This window comes from Coturnix japonica, chromosome 2, assembly GCF_054131305.1.
Source record: "Coturnix japonica strain WE chromosome 2, WE-NBRP24, whole genome shotgun sequence".
Taxonomy (NCBI): Eukaryota; Metazoa; Chordata; class Aves; order Galliformes; family Phasianidae; genus Coturnix; species Coturnix japonica.
This window is the reverse complement of record NC_140664.1, coordinates 65229976-65249425: the sequence shown is the minus strand read 5'-3', so window position 1 is coordinate 65249425 and position 19450 is coordinate 65229976. Positions and strand designations below refer to the sequence as shown.

The 19450-nt window shown below is 41.0% G+C and overlaps 2 protein-coding genes across 6 annotated transcripts in view; both read right to left on the bottom strand.

The window, feature by feature from the left end:
• Positions 1–19450, bottom strand: part of NFX1 (nuclear transcription factor, X-box binding 1) — an 88448-nt gene that overhangs the window by 4392 nt on the left and 64606 nt on the right. The gene's annotated exons all lie outside the window — the stretch shown is intronic.
• The window catches only part of SLC12A7 (solute carrier family 12 member 7), a 77345-nt gene that overhangs the window by 45208 nt on the left and 12687 nt on the right, over positions 1–19450 (bottom strand). For 4 of the 5 annotated variants that reach the window (XM_032442537.2, XM_085540059.1, XM_085540062.1 and 1 more), the window contains exon 1: positions 10763–10926. The exons of the other annotated variant lie outside the window; for it this stretch is intronic. In XM_032442537.2, coding sequence (XP_032298428.2) covers positions 10763–10877 — 115 coding nt within the window. In that variant the 5' untranslated portion in view covers positions 10878–10926. Of the gene's footprint in view, positions 1–10762; positions 10927–19450 lie in introns of those variants that run through there. 5 annotated transcript variants of the gene reach the window in all.

The window sequence follows — 19450 nt, the reverse complement described above, 5'->3', positions numbered from 1 at the left end:
CTCTGAAAGCCTTCTAATATTAGGCTCAATTGTGCTATTTAAAGCAGCATAATAATCACCTTTCTACTCCAAGGATCATGCCAGCCCTCTTTAACACAGCATTAAACCAAGCTAGAGCTATTCTATTTCAGCCTGACCCCTAAATCCTTTCCAGATTCATTATTTCGTTTCTCTTCCACACTATACCTGTCATTTAATGCTCACACTCAAAAGTGTTCCTATTTGACTTCATATTTAAACACATTTTTTCCAAACAAACCTCACTTAGCAAGCATCTCTATCTCTTGTTATATTACAGGAGTTTAACATCAATCTGAAGAAGAATAGCTAGTAGTCTTTTCGTGGAAAAGGAGTACAAGTGGCGTTCTGAGAAGCAGGAATTATTGACATTGAATCACATGGCTACAAACCTGATAGCTTGGCCTTGGTCAAGTAAAACTGGTCTCTGAACAGCTAAGCAACAGGTACCTGTTTTTATTTGTTGAAAACAGAAAAAAGCTTTCATAGCTTTTGAAAAGCTATGAAACTAGAAAAAAGCGTTCCAAAATAGCAACTCTAGACTACAGCCCACATATGTTGGAATACATTCCAACTATCAAGATATAATGAAATGTCCCTTTCCAAAAAGAAACTTAAGTAGTCATGACATTAGTATTGGATCAGATTAAGAAGGCACAAACCACTACAAGCTGAAAACGTAAAAGTCCTGTTTGTGCAAGGGTAAACACGCATCCACTATTAACGTAGAAAAACAATTTAAGGTTAAAAAAAATTGGTTTAAAAGTCACTAAAAATGAAATATCAAAATGTCATGTTCAAGAAAACTGCCTGTGTCAAAAAAATATATCTTCTACATCATATGCATTTAGTTTCTACATAACCAAAATTATTTATTTTTTTATTAGCAAGCAAAAGGACTCAGACAATATTAAAAAAATTAATTTCTTACCCTCCTACTCCAAAAAAAACATACATTTTATGGAAGTACTCTTTCAAGTACTAAAGTAGACTAAAACTTTGAAAGTCATTGTCTTATTTCAATTCATATTTTGAAGACATCAGTAACCTTGTTTGAACACATCTTGCCTATCATAATTTTTACATGGGATGAGATTGAAAATTCACTGCAATCTACTTCATTCACAATTTACTTTTTAATAAGGAATTGTCTAAATAAATCACTGATTTCTCACATTACAGCAATTAACAACTAGCACAATTTATCTAAATTAACTTGAAAAGCACAACAAAACATACTTAAGCTCCTTGTAAACCCCTTTATATAATGGAGGATTCCAATACTATAAACACTCACCTTGTCTGCATCACTAAGTTTTACTTTTCTTCAGCTATTTTAACCAAGCACAGCGTAATTTCAATGTCAGCACACTAAATTTTTAATCAATTCTTTACAAGACAGCAGAAGTGCAGAATCTGCTACGTCAGTAAAATACTCAATATATCTACAGTACTATGTTTTAAAGAGACTCACTTGGATTCTGCCCACTGTCTTCATTATCTTGTTCATTCATAATTAAGGAAAAGAAAAAAAAAATCCAGTAATTCCTCTGGGATGATTCTTCACATATCAAGAACAGAAACAAACTGACGGTTGCTTCTTCCCAGCTTTGTTTAAGACCTCAAATCCTGTTTCTTACTAGTATTGGATTAATCCTGCAACAAGTCATTATGGCTTCACACAGTGTGAAACAGGCACATGACACAGTCAAACTACATGACAGTCACAGAACTCACTGATCGGAATTAAGCTGAAGGATTTCCGTCAGCAATTAATACTGTGCTTAGTGAAACAGTCAGGATCAAGTCACTCAAATCCCATGTCTTTACCTAATAATAAATGCAGCTTAAGGTTTTCTTCCCATTAAATAAATTCACTTCAAAATGTTTCCACTAACCAGTAGAAGTTAACAATTAATAGTGACCTATTCCAAAGACTATCTATGGCCAAAAAAGCTGGTTTTATGTATCAAGTACATATGATCTTCAGCAAGCATAGCTGCTAAACACCGATTTTATGTAGGAAGCACTTTCAGGGTACTGAAGATGTAGCAGATTAATAAAACACTTTAAAGTATATGTGATCACAATGATTTTGCAAGCTCTTTTTTAGATTTCATAACACTTGTTTTAGAAAAGAGATTCCTTTTACGCCCTGCTTCATAAGTTGTTAATTCTCTTTCAAATTAGATATATCAACATCAGTGTTTTCTAGTTTGTGTTATTTTATATATTCTATATTAGCCTAAAGCAGCTTCATATAAACGGTTACAATTCATTATATTGATTTTATTGCTTACAACATATTATTTCCTGTGGTGTAATCTTTTAATGACTCCAGAAACCTACTTTTCTCTGTGATCCTAACACCTACACAACAAGCAATAACCTGTGGAAAGGCCAAAAAGTGTTGAAAGACATTCCAGGAACATTTCCTAAAGTTCCAAAAGCCGCTTTTACTCAATGATGCTGACAAATCTTACCTCCTGTCACTTTCTGTTTTCTCTCCTCAACAACCTCCTCCACACACAGGCAGTTCTGCTAAGCAGCTGCACAAGCCCAGTCCTGTCAGCAGTTTTTTGAGGAATGTTATAAAATTCCCTTTCTTAATCTGAAAGGACATTAGACAAACTTCCCATTCTTCACAAAGTAAGAATCAGAATGTTTCCTTCTTCTTCTAAAGACAGAATTTGCTTATTTTTTTTTTCATTAGACACATATTAGTTTTCATAATAAATAAATAAATGTTTTCTAAAGAGGTTGCCACTCAAACTGTCACCATCCAAAGGCTCCCATAATGATTTCCTAAACAGGCCGGACACTGCTTATTTTTGACTGCTGCGAGTTAGCTAAAGATTATAGCCAATTAAGGAAGCTAATTGAGAAATAAGAATTAAGAATTAAATTTGGAAGCACATAAATACTCTCCCACTGATGGGAGCATTATTAAGACGTATTTCCCTGTAGCTAGGAATCAAGAGCAAAGTTACTGAAGTACCAGAGTTAATACAGTTGTAACTGCTCATGAGTTGATTTCTGAAGTAATTCTAAGAGATTGATCTGCCAAAATAGCTTAAACTAAAAGATGTAATATCTCAACATTTGGCAGAAGAAATGGGTCTGTGGGTCCTCACACCCCATCAGTAATGGAACTGGGGCCAAATCAGCCCATAAACAGTCAACAACTTTGTACCCCACCCTACACAAATCCTGAGGCCTCTGTATAGACTAAGAAAGGCAAACTGTGGGAGAAAGGACAGATGGAACAAGATGCTTCCCTGCAAGACAATTCAGCCATCAAACAAGCACAGGCACTTAGTATATTTGATCCCACTCTACCTCTGGCAAATTAGGTGTGCATGTAACCCAGGAAGAATCTGGGTGGGAACTGTATCAATCTCAGGTTTGGCACAGAACAGAAAAAAAGTACTGCCCAATTGATAAACAGTTACTGGCCACCTACTCTGCCCAGCTGGCAGGAGACCAGTAACACAAACAGCAGAGGTGGTAATAAAAACACTACTTATTCTATGATTCTATTCAAGGGTGGGTAAAAGATAAATCACATACTCCTAAGAGAGGGGTGGTCCAAGCCCAGACAGGGGCATGTTGGATCACCTGTCTGGGACAGCAAAGTCACTTGTCCTCCTCACCATTAAAAGAAGAGCTACAAAAGATACTAGGCCCAGTGATGTACCATAGCGATGCTCCTGAAGAGACCATTGTCACTCCACCAGAGAGGAGTGCCTAAAAATACCCTGTCCTAGAAGATGCCTGGTACATGGATGAGTCCAGCAAAGGGAATCATATTAAATGGCAAGCACTTGTATGCCATCAACTGGAGCCATCTGGATAAAATGGACAGAGTAGCCAGGGAACTAAGAGCAGTATGAATGGCTATAACCCAGGAACCAGGTAACAGTGCACCGTACATCTGCATGGATAGCTGGGCAGCATACTGACGACTTACATTTTGGACTGCACAGTGGGTCACTCAGGAACGGACTACCCAAACCTGACCAATCCGGTGCAGAGACATATGGTTGGATATATGGAACAATGAACTGTATATGCCTACCACGTATCCAGACACCAGCCCATGCAGTCACTGGGGAATGATCACAGAATCACTGAATCATAGGGACCTCCAGAGATCATCAAGTCCAACCTTCCCCACCAAAGCAGGCTCCTTACGCCACGTTGCACAGGCAGGCATCCAGATGGGTCTTGAATGTCTACAGAGAAGGAGAATCCACAACCTGTTCCAGTGCTCCACCACCCTCATTGTAAAGAAGTTATTTAGCATATTGGAGTGGAACTTCCTATGCTCCAGTTTACGGCCATTTCCCCTCATCCTGTCCCCACAGACCACTGGAAAGAGGTTGGCCATCTTCCTTTCTCTCCCACACCTAATATATTTATAAACACTAAGAAGATCCCCTCTCAGTCTTCTTTCCTCAAGGCTGAACAGACCCAGGTCTCCCAGCCTGTCCTCACAGGTGAGATACTCCAGACCCTTTATTATCTCCATGGCTCTACAATGGACTCTTGATGATGAAGTCGACACATTAGCTTGGATAAGGTGGCTGGATGATTCTCCAGTCAAGAACATCAACCAGTAGCTACATAAGATTTTGTGACATTCTGGACAGAAGACAACATGGGCAGCAGTAAAAGCATGGGGACTGCCTGTTTAAATGTCAGATATCATCCAGGAATGTCAAGAATGCAAAGCATGCTCCAGGATGAAACTGAGACCTTTGCCAAAAAACAGCAGCACATCTTGCTAGAGGACACCAACCCTTGCAGAGATGACAGATCAACTGCACAGGCCCTCTCCCTCTATCTGAAAAGGCCAGGTATGCCTTGACCTGCACTGACACAGCAAGTAGACTAACACAGGCCTACCCAATGCCAAAAGCAAATCAAGCCCATACTTTCAAGGCATTAGCAAAATTGATGGCAGCATACAGGACTCCCCAGGTCATCAAAAGTGACCAGGGTATGCACTTTATAGGAACAATGGTATGAAAATGGGCCAAGGAAAATAACATTGAATGGTAGTTCCATCTGCCTTATAATCTGATTTGAGTGCAATTGATAGAGCAACATAATGGCATTCTAAAGGCAATTAGTCCTTGCAGGGGTGGATTAAGAGACTACACAAAATGCTGAGAGGGCTCAATGAAAGATCCAGAAAGATCCAGTATTCTGCACACATCACAAACAACTTGTGCCTCCCACTTAAAGATACAAAGTAAAAGAAGTAATGTACAACTGAGACCCCATGTTGGAATGATATGTAATCTTCTACTCCCTGCCCCTGGGAATCTAGAATCAGGAACCCACAAGGTAAGATGGCTGTGGGAAGTGCAAGTCGGGCCAAAATGGTGTGGCCTGCTTGCACCATGGGAGATTATTAGAAGAGAAATGAAAGGTAATACCATAAGTAATTGGCACGTAGCCATCAGAAATTATAACACATGCTCCAATTTTCATTACAAAGGGGACCCTAATTATATCACTCTGGCAGATCAAAACTCCCCCTTTGATACCTAACATAATTATTCAATCATCAGTATCACGCTAAAGGGTGTAAGTATAAAAGGCCTGGACATGCCCCATCCAAGAGGAAATTTTGACTCAGGACAGGAATATGGAAAATTTGCCTCTTTTAGTGCTAATTAAACATCTATTCTACTCTCACCAAGACTCATGACTGGCTATGACAACCAACAGAGTCAGAAGCAGAAGTTCTAGTGTCACTGAAGAACTATCACGACATCTTGTTCTTCAGTGACATTTTATGATGAACTTTCAAACATCTTTCGCAAAAGAAACTGGAAGGACATATCCTACAGGGGTCAGTGCTGCGATACTTTTTAGTATCTTCATTAGTGATGCTGACAGTGGGGTCAAGCATACCCTCAGCAAGTTTGATGATAACACCAAGCTGTGGGGTGTAGTTGACACACCAGAGGGACAGGATGCCATCCAGAGGGACCTAGATAGGCTTGAGCAGTGGGCTCAGGTGAACCTCACAAGGTTCAACAAATCCGAATACAAGATTCTGCACCTGGGTCAAGGCAACCCTCACTACCAATACCAGCTAGGGAACAAAAGGATTGAGTGCAGGCCTGCTGAAGACCTGGAGGTACTGGTGAATGGGAAGCTGGGCATGAGCCAGCAATGTGCCTTCACACCCTGGACAGCCAACCATATCCTGGGCTGCATCAAAAGAAACATGGACAGCAGGCAGAGGGAAGTGATCCTGCCCCTCTACTTCATGCTAATGAGGCCTCACCTGAAGTACCACATACAGATGTGGAATCCTCAGTACAGGACTGGTACATAGACTGGTGCAGCACTTCCTGTCTACAAATGATCCAAGGGATGGAACACCTCTCCTATGAGGACAGGCTGAAAGTGCTGGGCTTTTTCAACCTGGAGAAGAAAAGGCTTCAAGGTGACCTGATTTGTGGCCTTTCAGTACCTAAATGTGAGCTACAGAAAAGGAACACTCTTTATCAGGGTCTGTGGTGATAGAACGTGGGGAAATGGCTTCAGGCTTAAAGAGGGTAGATTTAGGTTGGTGGTAAGGAAACTTTCCAGTGAAGGTGGTGAGGCATTGCAACAGGCTGTCTAGAGGTGCAGTGGATGCTTCATCCTGGAGACTTTCAAGGCAAGGCTGGATCAAACCCTGAACAACCTGATTCAGCTGTGCATGTCCATGCTCACTGAGATGAACCTTAAAGGTCCCTTCCAACTCTAAGTATTCTGATTCTTACATCAATTGAAGATCACAGATTCTTTATGTCACAATGGAAAAACTGTACCCACTCAATGGGAAATAATACCAGCATCACAGCAAATTGTATCTATGTCACAACTGCAATTATGAACCAGACTCAAAGAATAGCTTAACCCTGATATGCTCAATCATTGGATCACATTCTGATTGATGACCCAGTAAAGGGGCAGGGCCAACCCTGGCCACACATGTGGAAACAATTCACCTTGTAGCTATTAACCCAGCAAGAACACATGCATTAACATAGCTCCAATGACTATGAAATATGAATGGATCAATTAGAGTCCCATGGCAGAGCTGGAAATAGAATCATCCAGGAGATTATCTGGATGGCCAATGCCCCTCGAAGCAAAGATGACTCCTATTTTTAACAGTGATGCCTGAGACCAACTGTCATACATGCATTTCTCTGCAATTTGAATAGTATTTCCCATTTCAAAGTTATATTACACAACATGCCAGGGGTAAATAGGAAAGCAACCAATGACTTCTGTAAAAGGACACTGTTTCCCAAAGCTAAGAGAGTTCTTTGAAAGAATCAACAAGTGCATAATGGAAACACAATTTACATAGTCTGCAAGGATCTTTGATACAATCTGACAAAACAACAAGCCATTCACTGAACATGCTTAAAGAAATAAAGCTGCCATGCAATCAAAGAGGAAATCTCAGATAAGCTGTTAATACATAACTGAATGAGAAAATAGAAGACATGTATGGTCTATTCAGATGAGAGGTGGTTAGAATGAGTTTGACAAACAGTATTAATAGCGTTTAGTATTAAGTTCATAAGGTGATAGGATTGGGAAATGAGTAGATTTATAAAATCGTGAGTGATCTGAAGAGGGATTGACAAGTATTAACATGATTTTATGATTAGTTCAGAAACAAAGAAACGAGATTATATGCTTATGAGCATTAAACTTTCCTGCCAGTTTCTAACATGCCTAAAATGACGTCATTTTCCTGACCGTATAAGGGGGGAGGGGAAAATGTCCTTTTTATTTTGTATGAAAAATAAATTTAGAATTTGATTCACTTTTTCATATTTTTGCAAGGTTGGATTTTTAAGTTTCACAGAAACCTCAGCTGCTTCTAACCCACAAGTAGTAACAGCCTGAAGGAGCAAAGAAACATTATTATATTCACCAGTCCATGTTTCCTTGTGTATCCCTAGACATCAGCCTCTGGCCACCACTGAAAATACTGTGCACATCACTGATTAAGTGCATGAATAGGGCAGAGAGGGATAAGTAATATATGGAGATTTTAAAGCATGAAGATATGAAGAAACTGCAAGGGGGCGAAATGTATTGCAAAAATGCAATAAGGTCTTCTTCCATGCAGCAAGTTTTGAACTACAGACTGGTTCTGAATTTTCTGTGCAGGAGCTGACCCTTCACTCTCTCTCTCTCTCTCTCTATATATATATATATACATACATACACACACATCATCTGCTTCAATAATTTCCTTGTCTTTCAGGAGAATTCATGCTTAAATATGAATGCAATAACTTACTTGAAGATAAGCAGGTTTGTCATTGATACTCCTGGTAACTGGAGGTCTCCAATTTAAGAACTTTTTGTAGGAGTTACTTGTCATATTCTTTTGTAAATAAGGTGCTGCTGTTGCCAGGTAAATAACATCATGGGATGCTAGTTATGCTCTGTTATGTTGAATGGCTAATGAAAAACAAATTTGTATATACCTGTAAAAACCCTGAAACTGACTGACAGACATTCACTACTGATATGTGTAAAGATAAGGGGAAAAAAGCCAGAAACTCTCAAAAAACTTCATTTACTACAACACATTCCTCTTTCTTCTCTGCTTTTACCAGTTATTATTTCCTAACCACCCTTCCTTTGCTTGTATGGAATTACAGTGACACTGAGCAACACAAGCACATACAAATTCCTCCTGCTACTCTGTAGTTACCAGGCTCCAACCTTCAATTGTGTTGCTCAATTGATAAACCAATTTCCACACTTTTGTCCCTCATTCTTCATCACAAATCCTACTTTAAACAGTACTATAATCCAACCAAACAGCCACTCACCTAAACTTCACCCTTCTTCACACAAATACAGGGATCATGCAAAAAGAACACTTCAGAATTTCATATGTTTATGAAGGAGTGAAGTAAGAAAATCTCAACTTACTCTGTGATTGCATAGGTTATCAGTAGAGAACGCCTGAATAAATACACAGAATAGTTGATAAGTATCTCGATAACAAACCACCAGGAATATTTTATTGGTGATTCAATGGCTTACAGGCTGTTTCTGCTTCCTTCCAAAACAATTAAAAACAAAAAAAAACCAAAAAAAAAACCCACACAGAAAAGAACCAAACACAAAAGAAACCACTACAGCAGACAAGTCAGTTCCAGAATGATTACTCACCTTTTACGTCAGATAATTCAACTAAAACAGATAAAATTCTAGTTAGCCCAAACAATAAGATCATATAGGGCATATAGACTATGGGTGATCTGAAGAGGAATGTTCCATTATACCTCTTTTCTTACTCCCATCCCGGCTCTTCACTGTATCCTCCCTCCACTTTGTTACAGCTCTAGTAATTGTCATATATTTTTGCAGCACTCATTCATCTCACCTCCAAGAACAGGAGAAGCATGTTTTCCTCCCACTGTTTGAGTTTTTCTGCCAGTTTAGCATAAGCCTTTAGATGGGCTTAATCACGGTACCTTTTAGCTGCCACTGACATTAACAAAGCTTGTATTTAGGATTCTTTAACATTCTCACAAGAATGAGCTAAGGATAACTATTTGATTACAAAGCATTAATTTAACAATCTTATGCATTACAGCTTTACACAGTACACACATCCATATAATACCTCAAGAAACATTAAGCATAATGCTCATTTCCTCAACCCATGAATCTGAGTACAGCAGTTAGTCTGACTTACTGAAATTGGACTCAGAACATGTTTTGACTGTTCAAAATACCATGTAAGATTCAATCAGTTTTCATGCTGCTAGCAGCAGTTCAGGGACCATACTTGGAATTACTGCTGCAACATGCTCTGGAAAGAGGAAGTGTTCAGGGCTTCTCAGTCAAAGGAAGAGTTATTGCTTCCCCAGACAAGCCTTACTGCCTGAGTGAGAAAAGAGCTTATTTAACCCACCACTGCTTGTAGACAAATATCCATCCTGACACACAACAGGCTACCCTGAAGAGCGTCCTGCATACAACATTACAAAGCTTCACCTCAGGCTCCCTCCTGCTCACCTTGGTAACTTCAGGGGTGAGGCCTAGCAGAAGGCAAGGCTCCTAACACAGTACTGCCAGGCAGCAAAAGCCTACCTCACCTAATAAGACATAGATGCTGGTGTAAAGGCGCACAGCTGGCCCTGAAACAAACCAGGTATAATTACACTCTTCTCCACAACCAGAAACTTTCCCTCCTGCCTCTTTCTCTAGCAGGACTTGACTTTTAAAAAGAGACGTATCTTTCCTGCCTGCGGCGCTGGTTACTCCTGTTCTCGGTAAGGCACGAGCAGACGCAGAGGGATTATCGCGCTCCCCGCCCTCCGAGGGCCGCAGCGCCGGTCCACGCTTCGCAGCCCGCGAGCAGCGCCCCTCCCGAGCTGACCCGGGAGTACTTCCTCGTCTCGGCCAGCGGCGGCTGCAGCAGCGCGTGGAAATAGAAACTCTCAGCCACCTCTTGCATTGGACTTTCACCCTCTCCCAAAGCGCAGCTTCCTTACCTGCGTAGGCAGACCCGACGCCACCCTCTACGGCAAGGAAACGTATCCGCTCTAACAGCCGGCACGGGCCCCCCGGGAGAGACTCGGCCCGCTTCACACAACCCAGCGGCACCGGGAGCCTCGCTCCCTCTAACGCAGAGACGCGGCGCTGCCCTCACCCAAGTGCCTGATGCCGCCCTGCTCCCCTCTCTCACCGGAGCCCCGGTCCCTGTTGTCCTCTTCCTCCTCCTGTCGCCACACATCCCGCTCCGCCGAGTCCCGCTCCCCGCCCTGTGCCTCTACCGGCACTACGGTGAAGTTGGTCGGCATAGCGCGCCGCCGAGCCGCACACGATCCCGGAGCACACAGTAGCACCTCCTCCCTCCCAAGGTAGCGGGCAGGGTAAGCTCAGCGCTACCGCCTCCCTCACGTGAGAGCCGTTTCCTCAGGCAGCGGGAGGTGGTGGCTTAGTGCCTGTCACCACCTCCTACCACCACCGCCCCCTTTCTTTACTGAAAGCGCTTAGGCCGAGGCTCTTATGGAAAAGGCGGGGGCCGCTTGGGAGTGCGAGCACGGGAAAGGAAGGCGAGATACGCCGAGGTACTGGCAGGAGTAAATAGGTCCAGCTGAGTGCCGCTGTGAAAGCGGCCTGAGGAGGGTGTGTCTGTTTAAGTGCTTGAAAGCTAAACTGGATTATTTAGTTTTATTTGTTTGCTTTCTAGCTATGGCTATTGGGCATGAAAAAAAAAAAAAGCTGCTTCTCCTGTGTCAAATCTTGCCTTATACATGTGCCTGCAGCACTAGGACTGCCACACTGTTGCTTCTCAGCAGCAGACAGAGCCTATTTTTCTTTGCTTTCCTCCTTTCCCAGCAAAGCACTCTAACAGAGCAGAAGGATCCCATCGTTATATACTAATGCCTTTTGTAAGAGGACTCAGGTCTGTGGGTCCCATACCTCAGTGGTATACCTACCTAACACAGCAATTGAGTAGGGTCCCATACCTCAGTGGGACCACAGCAATTGAGCAGGGGTCTCCAAAGAAGAAGGTGGGGAAAGCAATTCTGGCCATCAAAGATGGTAGTGAAGTCATAGATGTGGAGGCAGTAGGGCTCATGGCAGGTCAGCAAGAAAAGAAGAGGGAAAGAGACAGAACAATAGGATATTTCATATGGTCTTGGTAGATCTGCCCCCATCCAAACTATGGTATAACTACAGCAATGAGAGTGTAGCAGCATGAAAAAAATAACTTTGTCTTAGGAGTATCTTTCTCCTGTACTTTTCCGGACTCCAGAAAGTGATTGGAATACTGCCTTCGTTAGTGACAGTAGATTAATAGTGTTATTAATTTTACTGCAGAGGCAAGGGTATTTTGGAGCACGTTTTACTTTAACTTCATCATGGAACAGTTGATTATCAAGATTAATAGTACTAAAACCAGAAACAATTATTAATTTTACTGACATGTAATTTAAATATATATATATAAACAAAGAAATTAATGTACAATGAAGATGATAAAAACTATATCACAGATGGTAGAATGCTGAGAAATTAGGATTGCAGTGTTCAGTTCTGATTCAACCTGATACAACTTCTATGTATATGAAAAGTCAACAGCTAAAAAATGAGAAACCTTGGAACAAACAACTTTTGAATGAACAGAGGGACTGATTTCTTTTGAAGCTTTCTTCTGTTGTAAACATGGAGATCCATGTGATGAAGAAAAGGTGTAATTCAATGGATCAAGGATGGTAAGATCAAACAGGGATGTAAATTATCCCCGATTACAAGGGATACCCTGTAATAAGAGCTATGATTTATGAGCATCTCAATTTCTTTTTGCCCAATATGGACCAGAGAATGGGAAAAGAAACCCTATTCTTAAGTTGTTTTTCTTTATCATCTCCCTTCAAACAGCATGAGAAAAATAGTGTTGCAATACATGTGTAAGGTAGAAAATAATACAAGGATGGTGGTTAAATAATTCAAGCTAAAGGTTATCTATAGAAAAAACTCACCAATACTGATACCTCCAGTCTAGCTGGAAAATGCTGAAGCTGGTCACCAATCTCCACAAAGGAGCAATCTCCAACAGAGATACTGCTGTCATGGTGGTCAGCCCTTAAATGAAGTCTAGGAGAGGTGGAGTCAAGCTCCACCACTTCCAGGAGCACAGCTGAATTACCTTCACCTGTGCTCTCACATCTGACCAGACACTTGCCTCAGCTGATTAATCAGAGGTTCAGGCTGTGATTTACCAGTTTCCCATACAACATGCCAGGTTGTAGATTATCCTAGATTATCCTGATTGTAACCTTCTAGGAATAAGAAATAAAAAAAGAGCAAAGGTAGAATGAGATTAAGACGTTGTACAGATTTGTGTCTAAAATGCACACTGTTGGAATGATGCACTACATCATAAATTAATAATTAATGAAACATTACATCAGAGTTTTGCTAAATATATATATATGTATATAAACCCCAAATCTCTCATTTTGTGACACAATCTTTTTGCTTGGCAAGATGTGAAATAAGAGAGGGGAGCTGAAAACTGGTGCACTTGGAAAATTTTGGTCTTATTGAAGTCATGAAAGCATAGTAGGATGATTCACACAACTAGAACACCACCAATGAGGGCTATAAACTTTTTGGAAGGGGTAGGCAAGGTAGGAGGGTTGGGTGGGTGGCTGGGTGGGAGGGAGGGAGGGAGGGAGGGAGGGAGTGTTGCCTTCTGTGTTAAGGAGTGGATAGACTGCAAGGAGCTCCAAAAAACAGCCAGGAACAGGTGGAGAGCCTGTGTGTTAAAAATAGGGATAGGATCAATAAAGGACAGCTGGTGGTTGGGGTCTACTACAGGCTGCCTGATCAAGAGGAGCCTGTTGATGTGGCCTTCTTTTGTAAGCTGAAAGAAGGTTCACAATCACAGGTTTTCATCCTGATGGGAAGCTTCAAATATGCAGAAATCCACTGTCAAGACAATATGGTGAGCTGCAAGTGATCCAGGAGACTCCTGGAGTCCATTGACAATAACTTTCTGAGTCAGATTTTGGACAGACCAACAAAAGGCTTCCATTAACAGAAGTGTTAATGGAAATGATGCTCACTAATGTGGAGGAGGTTGTTAAAGATATTAAAACTGAAGGCAGCCTGGGCTGCAGCAACCACATCATGACTGAGTTTGTGATCTCGAGAAACATGGTGCTGGCAAAGAGTGAAGTCAGGACCCTGAATTTCAAGAAAGAGATCTTCAGGTTATTTAAGAAACTGTTGAACAAGGTCTTCTGGGAAGAAGTCCTTAGAGACAAAGGAGCTGAACAAAACTGGCTACTTTTTAAGGATGTCTTTCTGAGAATGCAAGAGCTCTCCATGCCTCACAGTAAGGTAGCAGGTAAGGGAGGGAAGAAGCCAGCATGGCTTGGCATGGGCCTGCTGGTCAAACTGAGGATAAAGATGGGCAGGTACAGACAGTGGAAACAAAGGCAGGTCAGCTGGGAAGAATACAGAGATGCTGTCCATGTTTGCAGAGATGGGATTAGGAAAGACAAGGCACAAATGGAACTGAACATGGGGAGTGTTGTGGTTTTGTGATTTTTTTTGTTGGTATTACACATCATAACAGTCTGCAAGATTCTAGATACTGTACTGAGTCTTCCTTTCCTAGCAACTGCCAGCTATGAATCTGTTCTTCATTTTAAGAGCACTATATAAAGGATTAAAGACCATTACATTTATTGGAACATATTGATTTCTTATTAGATTCATCATTTTCAGTTTTGGAGTTGCATATATGTATAACTAATTAAGGGCACTGATGAAGATGACTGCTTAGTACCTACATCTCCCAGAGGGAGTAGCTAATTTTACAAACAACACAATGTTTACACTGGTTTCCAGGTTCTCCTCTCAGTTGCTTATGCATGTTTGCAAAGCCAACACAGGGATCATGTTATCAATCTCTCCAAATGTATTCCTCCTAATAAATCACATTATGTGGAGGAAGCTTTACCCAAAACCCAAGCATGCTGAGTGGAAGGGAATATAGAAGAGTTTAGGAAAAATCTTAGAATCTCTCAGCTTTTTGTGCACATTCAGTCTCCTTGCTGGCGAGAGCAATTTGAGAAGCTGCGAAGTCCTTCAGTTAGTCTAACTACTTACCAGTAACAACTAAATATTGGTGTTTTATCAACATTATTTTCATCCTAAATTAAAAAAAAAAAAAAAAAAAAAAAGCAGCACCATACCAGATACTAGGAAGTAACTATCCCAGCTAAAACCAGGACAGTGATAATTATGTTTTGAGGTGAGACAATCCTGACATATAAGTTTTGCCAAAGAAGATTACATGTCTCAACAATTATTCCCATTTGATTTGGTTTCGTATCAAATGCAGATTAGGATTTGCTCTGACACTTTTATTTTTAGATTTTTATAGTAAAGTCTGTGGGTGACAAAGGTTGCAATAATAAGTGATGGTGGAAATGTTTATAATTGGAAAGACATATAAAGGCATGCTGCCATAAGTATATCAGAAGGATCAGGACTGCAGGAAACAAACACTTCTTTTGATAGAGCATTGGAAGGAAAGGGGGCCCAAGAGAGTTGGTTGACATTTTGAGAACCACATCCTGGTGTATCAGGGTGTTCAGAATCGAGGATGAGGCATCCTCACAAAACACATGTTCATGCACATTATCAGCCAAAGTGAGCATTTAAGCATTTTATTGCATATATATCGATCCATTGAGAGATGCCAGAAGGACGATTAGCCATAAGGTATGGGATCAGTAGGTTCAGGACCTTGCAGGCATCCCTGTGGAGTCCTCTGGTGTCCTCTGCCTAAGTTACTTCACCCTTCCGCCCTCCTTGGGATATCTTTATACCCTGAGCTGGATTATGCACTCTACATGTGGCCAGTATGTGAATGCATAGTGTAGCACAGGTGGGGCAAACAATTCATGACTTGTTGCTGGTGCCTTGTTACTCTTACAAAAATACAACGTTGGCCACCATTTCGGAGTTCCTTCATCATTTCAGTGTGATTTCCATATACTGTACAGTTTGTTCTGCATGTAGGTCTTTGGTCTCTGATTAATCAGCTGAGGCAAGTGTTGGGTCAGCTGTGGGAGCACAGGTGAGAGTAATTTAGCTGTGCTCCAGAAGGGGTGAAGCTTGACTGCCCCTCTAGACCTCATTTAAGGGCTGACCACCACTAAGGCAGTATCTCTTGGAGATTGCTCCTTGGTGGAGATTGCCTCGGTGTTTCCCAGCAGACCAAAGGCTTCCATATGGGTAAGTTTTTCCTGTACATGACCTTTTGGATATTTACTACTATCTTTACATTATTGTCACTGTACAATAACATTTTGGATATTTACTACTATCTTTTCATTATTGTCACTGTACACAAGCTCTTTTAAGCACTTATTCCACCCTCAGCAACTTTGCTGAAGATATGTAGCTGGGACAAATGCTTGACACACCATGTGGTTGTGGTACTGTTCAACAAGACTTGGGTAGGCTGGTGAGTTGAGTTGAGAGGGACCTCATGCAGTTCAACAAATGTAGGGTCCTACACCTGGGGAGGAAATAACTGCATGCATCTGTACAGGTTAGAGGATGGCCTGCAGGAAAGAAAGGTGGCCTGTGGAGAAAGACTCATGGGTCCTGGTGGACAGCAGGTTGGCCATGAGCCAGTAGTGTGCCCTTGTGGCTAAGAAGGCCAATGGTATCTTGAGGTGCATTAAAAGAATGTGGCTAGCAAGTTGAGGAAGCTTTTCCTGCCCGTCAAATCTGCCTTAGTGAGACACCATCTGTGTCCGGATCTGGGCTACTCACTTCAGAAACGATAGTGATCTTCTAAAGAGTCCAGCAGAGAGCTGTAAAGATGATGAGGGGCCTGGAGCACCTCTCTTGTAAGCAGATGCTTTATAAATATATGAAGTGGATGAGACAAGTGGATAGGGGAAGACTCTTCAGTGGTGTGCAGTGACAGGACGAGGGGCAACAGGCATAAAATGTAACACAAGAAGTTCCCTACAAACATGAGGAAGAACTTCTTTACAGTGAGGGTTACAGAGCACTGGAACAGGCTTCCTAGAGAGGCTGTAGAGTCTCCTCCTCTGGAGAAACTCAAGACTTGACTGAACACCTTCCTATGCACTTCCTTCCTGTAGGGAACCTACTTTAGCAGGGCTGTTGGTCTTTGATCCTCAGAGGTCACTTCCAATCCCTACAATTCTGTGATCTTGGCAAACAGTAACTCTAAAAACAATACAGTGTAATTCAAGTTTATTATTACACATTTCCAATCTGACAATTGATTTCTAATAGCTAGTGGCTCGATTGAAAGCCAGCTATTGTGTTTTGTATTTCCTGAGCATAAAGAAGTGTTTCCAAGAGTCACATGCATCATGCTAACTGGAACTGTTCTAAGATTGTTGACAACTTGTGTCTCTTTTATGAGGAGGGACATCACACTGCCATCAGCCAATTCCTTACAGTCTTTTAACTCTGTGATCATACAGTTCAATTTAGCACTTCACAATGGACATCTTGAGAGTCAGAGTTTCCATTGCCCAGATGTTCATACCAAGGGCATCTGTGGAGATGGTGCAGTAGCTTTCTGTATCTGAAACAAAGTGTTGGACCATGACTCTGTCTTGCAGTCAGAACACGTGAAAATGGAAGCTTATGAAAACTGTTGCAATTAATCATTGCCAATGCAGTGTTTTTCACATGGAATTCTCTGACATCAGAGCCTGGTATAGGGATTTTCCTTTTATACACACAGTAACTAAGATTGGTCAATACAGAAGTTTCCAAAATGCGAGTCATGTCAGGCACAGAAGGGAGAAGCTAGCTGAGAAACGTCCTAAATGAGATCTAATTATCCCAAGATCTAGTCTTAACAATCAACAGTTAAAAGTTACAGAAGAAGCATGGAAAGAAGAAAACATATTGTGTTTTACTTTGAGGAATTCTGCATAAAGTTGCCAAATTTTCCAGCACGATATTTGAAAAGGCCACAATAGGCAACTTTGAGACTCAGCTTAATTTGTTTCAGCCAGCTTTGCTGTTCGAGGGATTATCTTGTTCTAACATAATAATTAATTTCTGAGGAAACACAACAAAGAAATCTATTGCTTCCACCCTTCTCCATCTTCAGAGATACCCAAAACTTTCTGCAGGAAACTGAGTGCATTAGTAGGCCATAATTGCTTTGACCCACAACACCTGAGAGGCAACCATGCACATGTCTATGGTCCAGGGTCTCCATTTAAGTTCAGGTCTGGACTTTTGATACCTACTTGATTTATGTCAGAGGTGTATTTTCTTACAGTTCCATCACAGCTATGCTTGGATATGGACACTGTTGATATAGAATTGTTTGCCTTACTTGTGCATAGTGAAATCGGGCTCTGGCTAGTGAAGCTCTTAGCCCTGCTAGCCTTGCTACAGCAGTTTGCTTTCTGCCCAAAGGGAGTTCAACCCTCACTACTCCCTGATCGTTGCCTGGACAAGGCCCTTAGAAACCTGATTTACCCATGGAGCTTTTCATCAGCATAGAATGCTGCACTTCCAGAGGACCTTCCCAAACTACTTTTTGTTTTCTTTTAATTCTGATTCTGTACTAGCCCAAATTGGAGAATTTGCTCTATAAGAAAACAGGGGAATTAAAAGTTTAATATATTTCTTGCCTTCAACCTCCACATCTGCTCTTTTCCCTTCTATTTTTGCCTGTCTTTATCAGTATGGTATGTTATGTGGACACCATGGTACCAAGTTCTGTTAGTTTGTTGTGTTCTACAGGCAACACTGAAGGAATATGAATTGTAACATGTCCTATCTCTTCTGATGATGAAACTGAATGAGATCAACCCCTTCTATGAAAAAGGCCAACTTGTGTTCTGGTGAGTCAAACACTGCTGACTTGGAGCTCTTCAGAGTCTTGATTTTCATTTGTCCTTGTATTGTTACACATCTCTTGCAGAATTAATTTTTCCATTCTTTCCTTCCCTATAAATTCTTTAATAACAGCCTCATTCCATTTATCATGCTACTGTTTTCTTTCTCTTTTTTTTTTATCTGGGTAGCTTTTCTTCTACAGAGAAGCAAAGGCATACAGTGCACCTTAAAACCACTCTTGTAAAAGAAAAACCATGGTACAAACTTGTCTGTAAGATGAAGGTAGCAACCCTCTGTGCTCTCTCAATTGCTTCTGGTAGGGGAGACAGTGCTACAGACTTTAAACAATGATATTGAAGATCAATCATTGCCAAGGTTTAAATTTGTTGTAAAAGTTCTATTATGCTCAATATGTAAGGAGAAGATAGAAACATTAGAAACATGTATTGAGCTATTTAAGAGCAATACCCAGTCAAATGAATGGCAAGTAAAATCATTACAATAATACAATAGACTTACAATAATACTTTCCTTTTATATGCTACTTCGCTTTAACTGTGTTCTATTATTTTGCTGACACAGTGTACTTGGAAAAAAAACCAATACAAAACAAAAAAAATACATAATGCGTAATTGTTTTTCCTCTGAAAGAAGGAATGTTTAATGCTGGCAGCCCTTTCTGCTCATTAAGAACCCCTTATTGTTGAGCAGCAGTACTGTCTGGTTCCTTTATATACACCCGCCCTAAATGAGTCCTGATTTCTCTACTGCACAGTAGAAAGAATAGGGTATAGCTTCTATCATACTAATGTAGGTTACTACTTTGGGATGTGAGAACAGCACAGCTGAATCCCCTCAAGTAAGGAATGTTTAGAACCAGCCTGAAGGAGTACACTAAGTAAAAAGTTGTTATGCTAAAAGTAAGCATGCTCCTCCTGTTTCTAATTAAAAAACTCTTGACAGTCACTTGCATATTTTTCAATCTGTCCTCTAC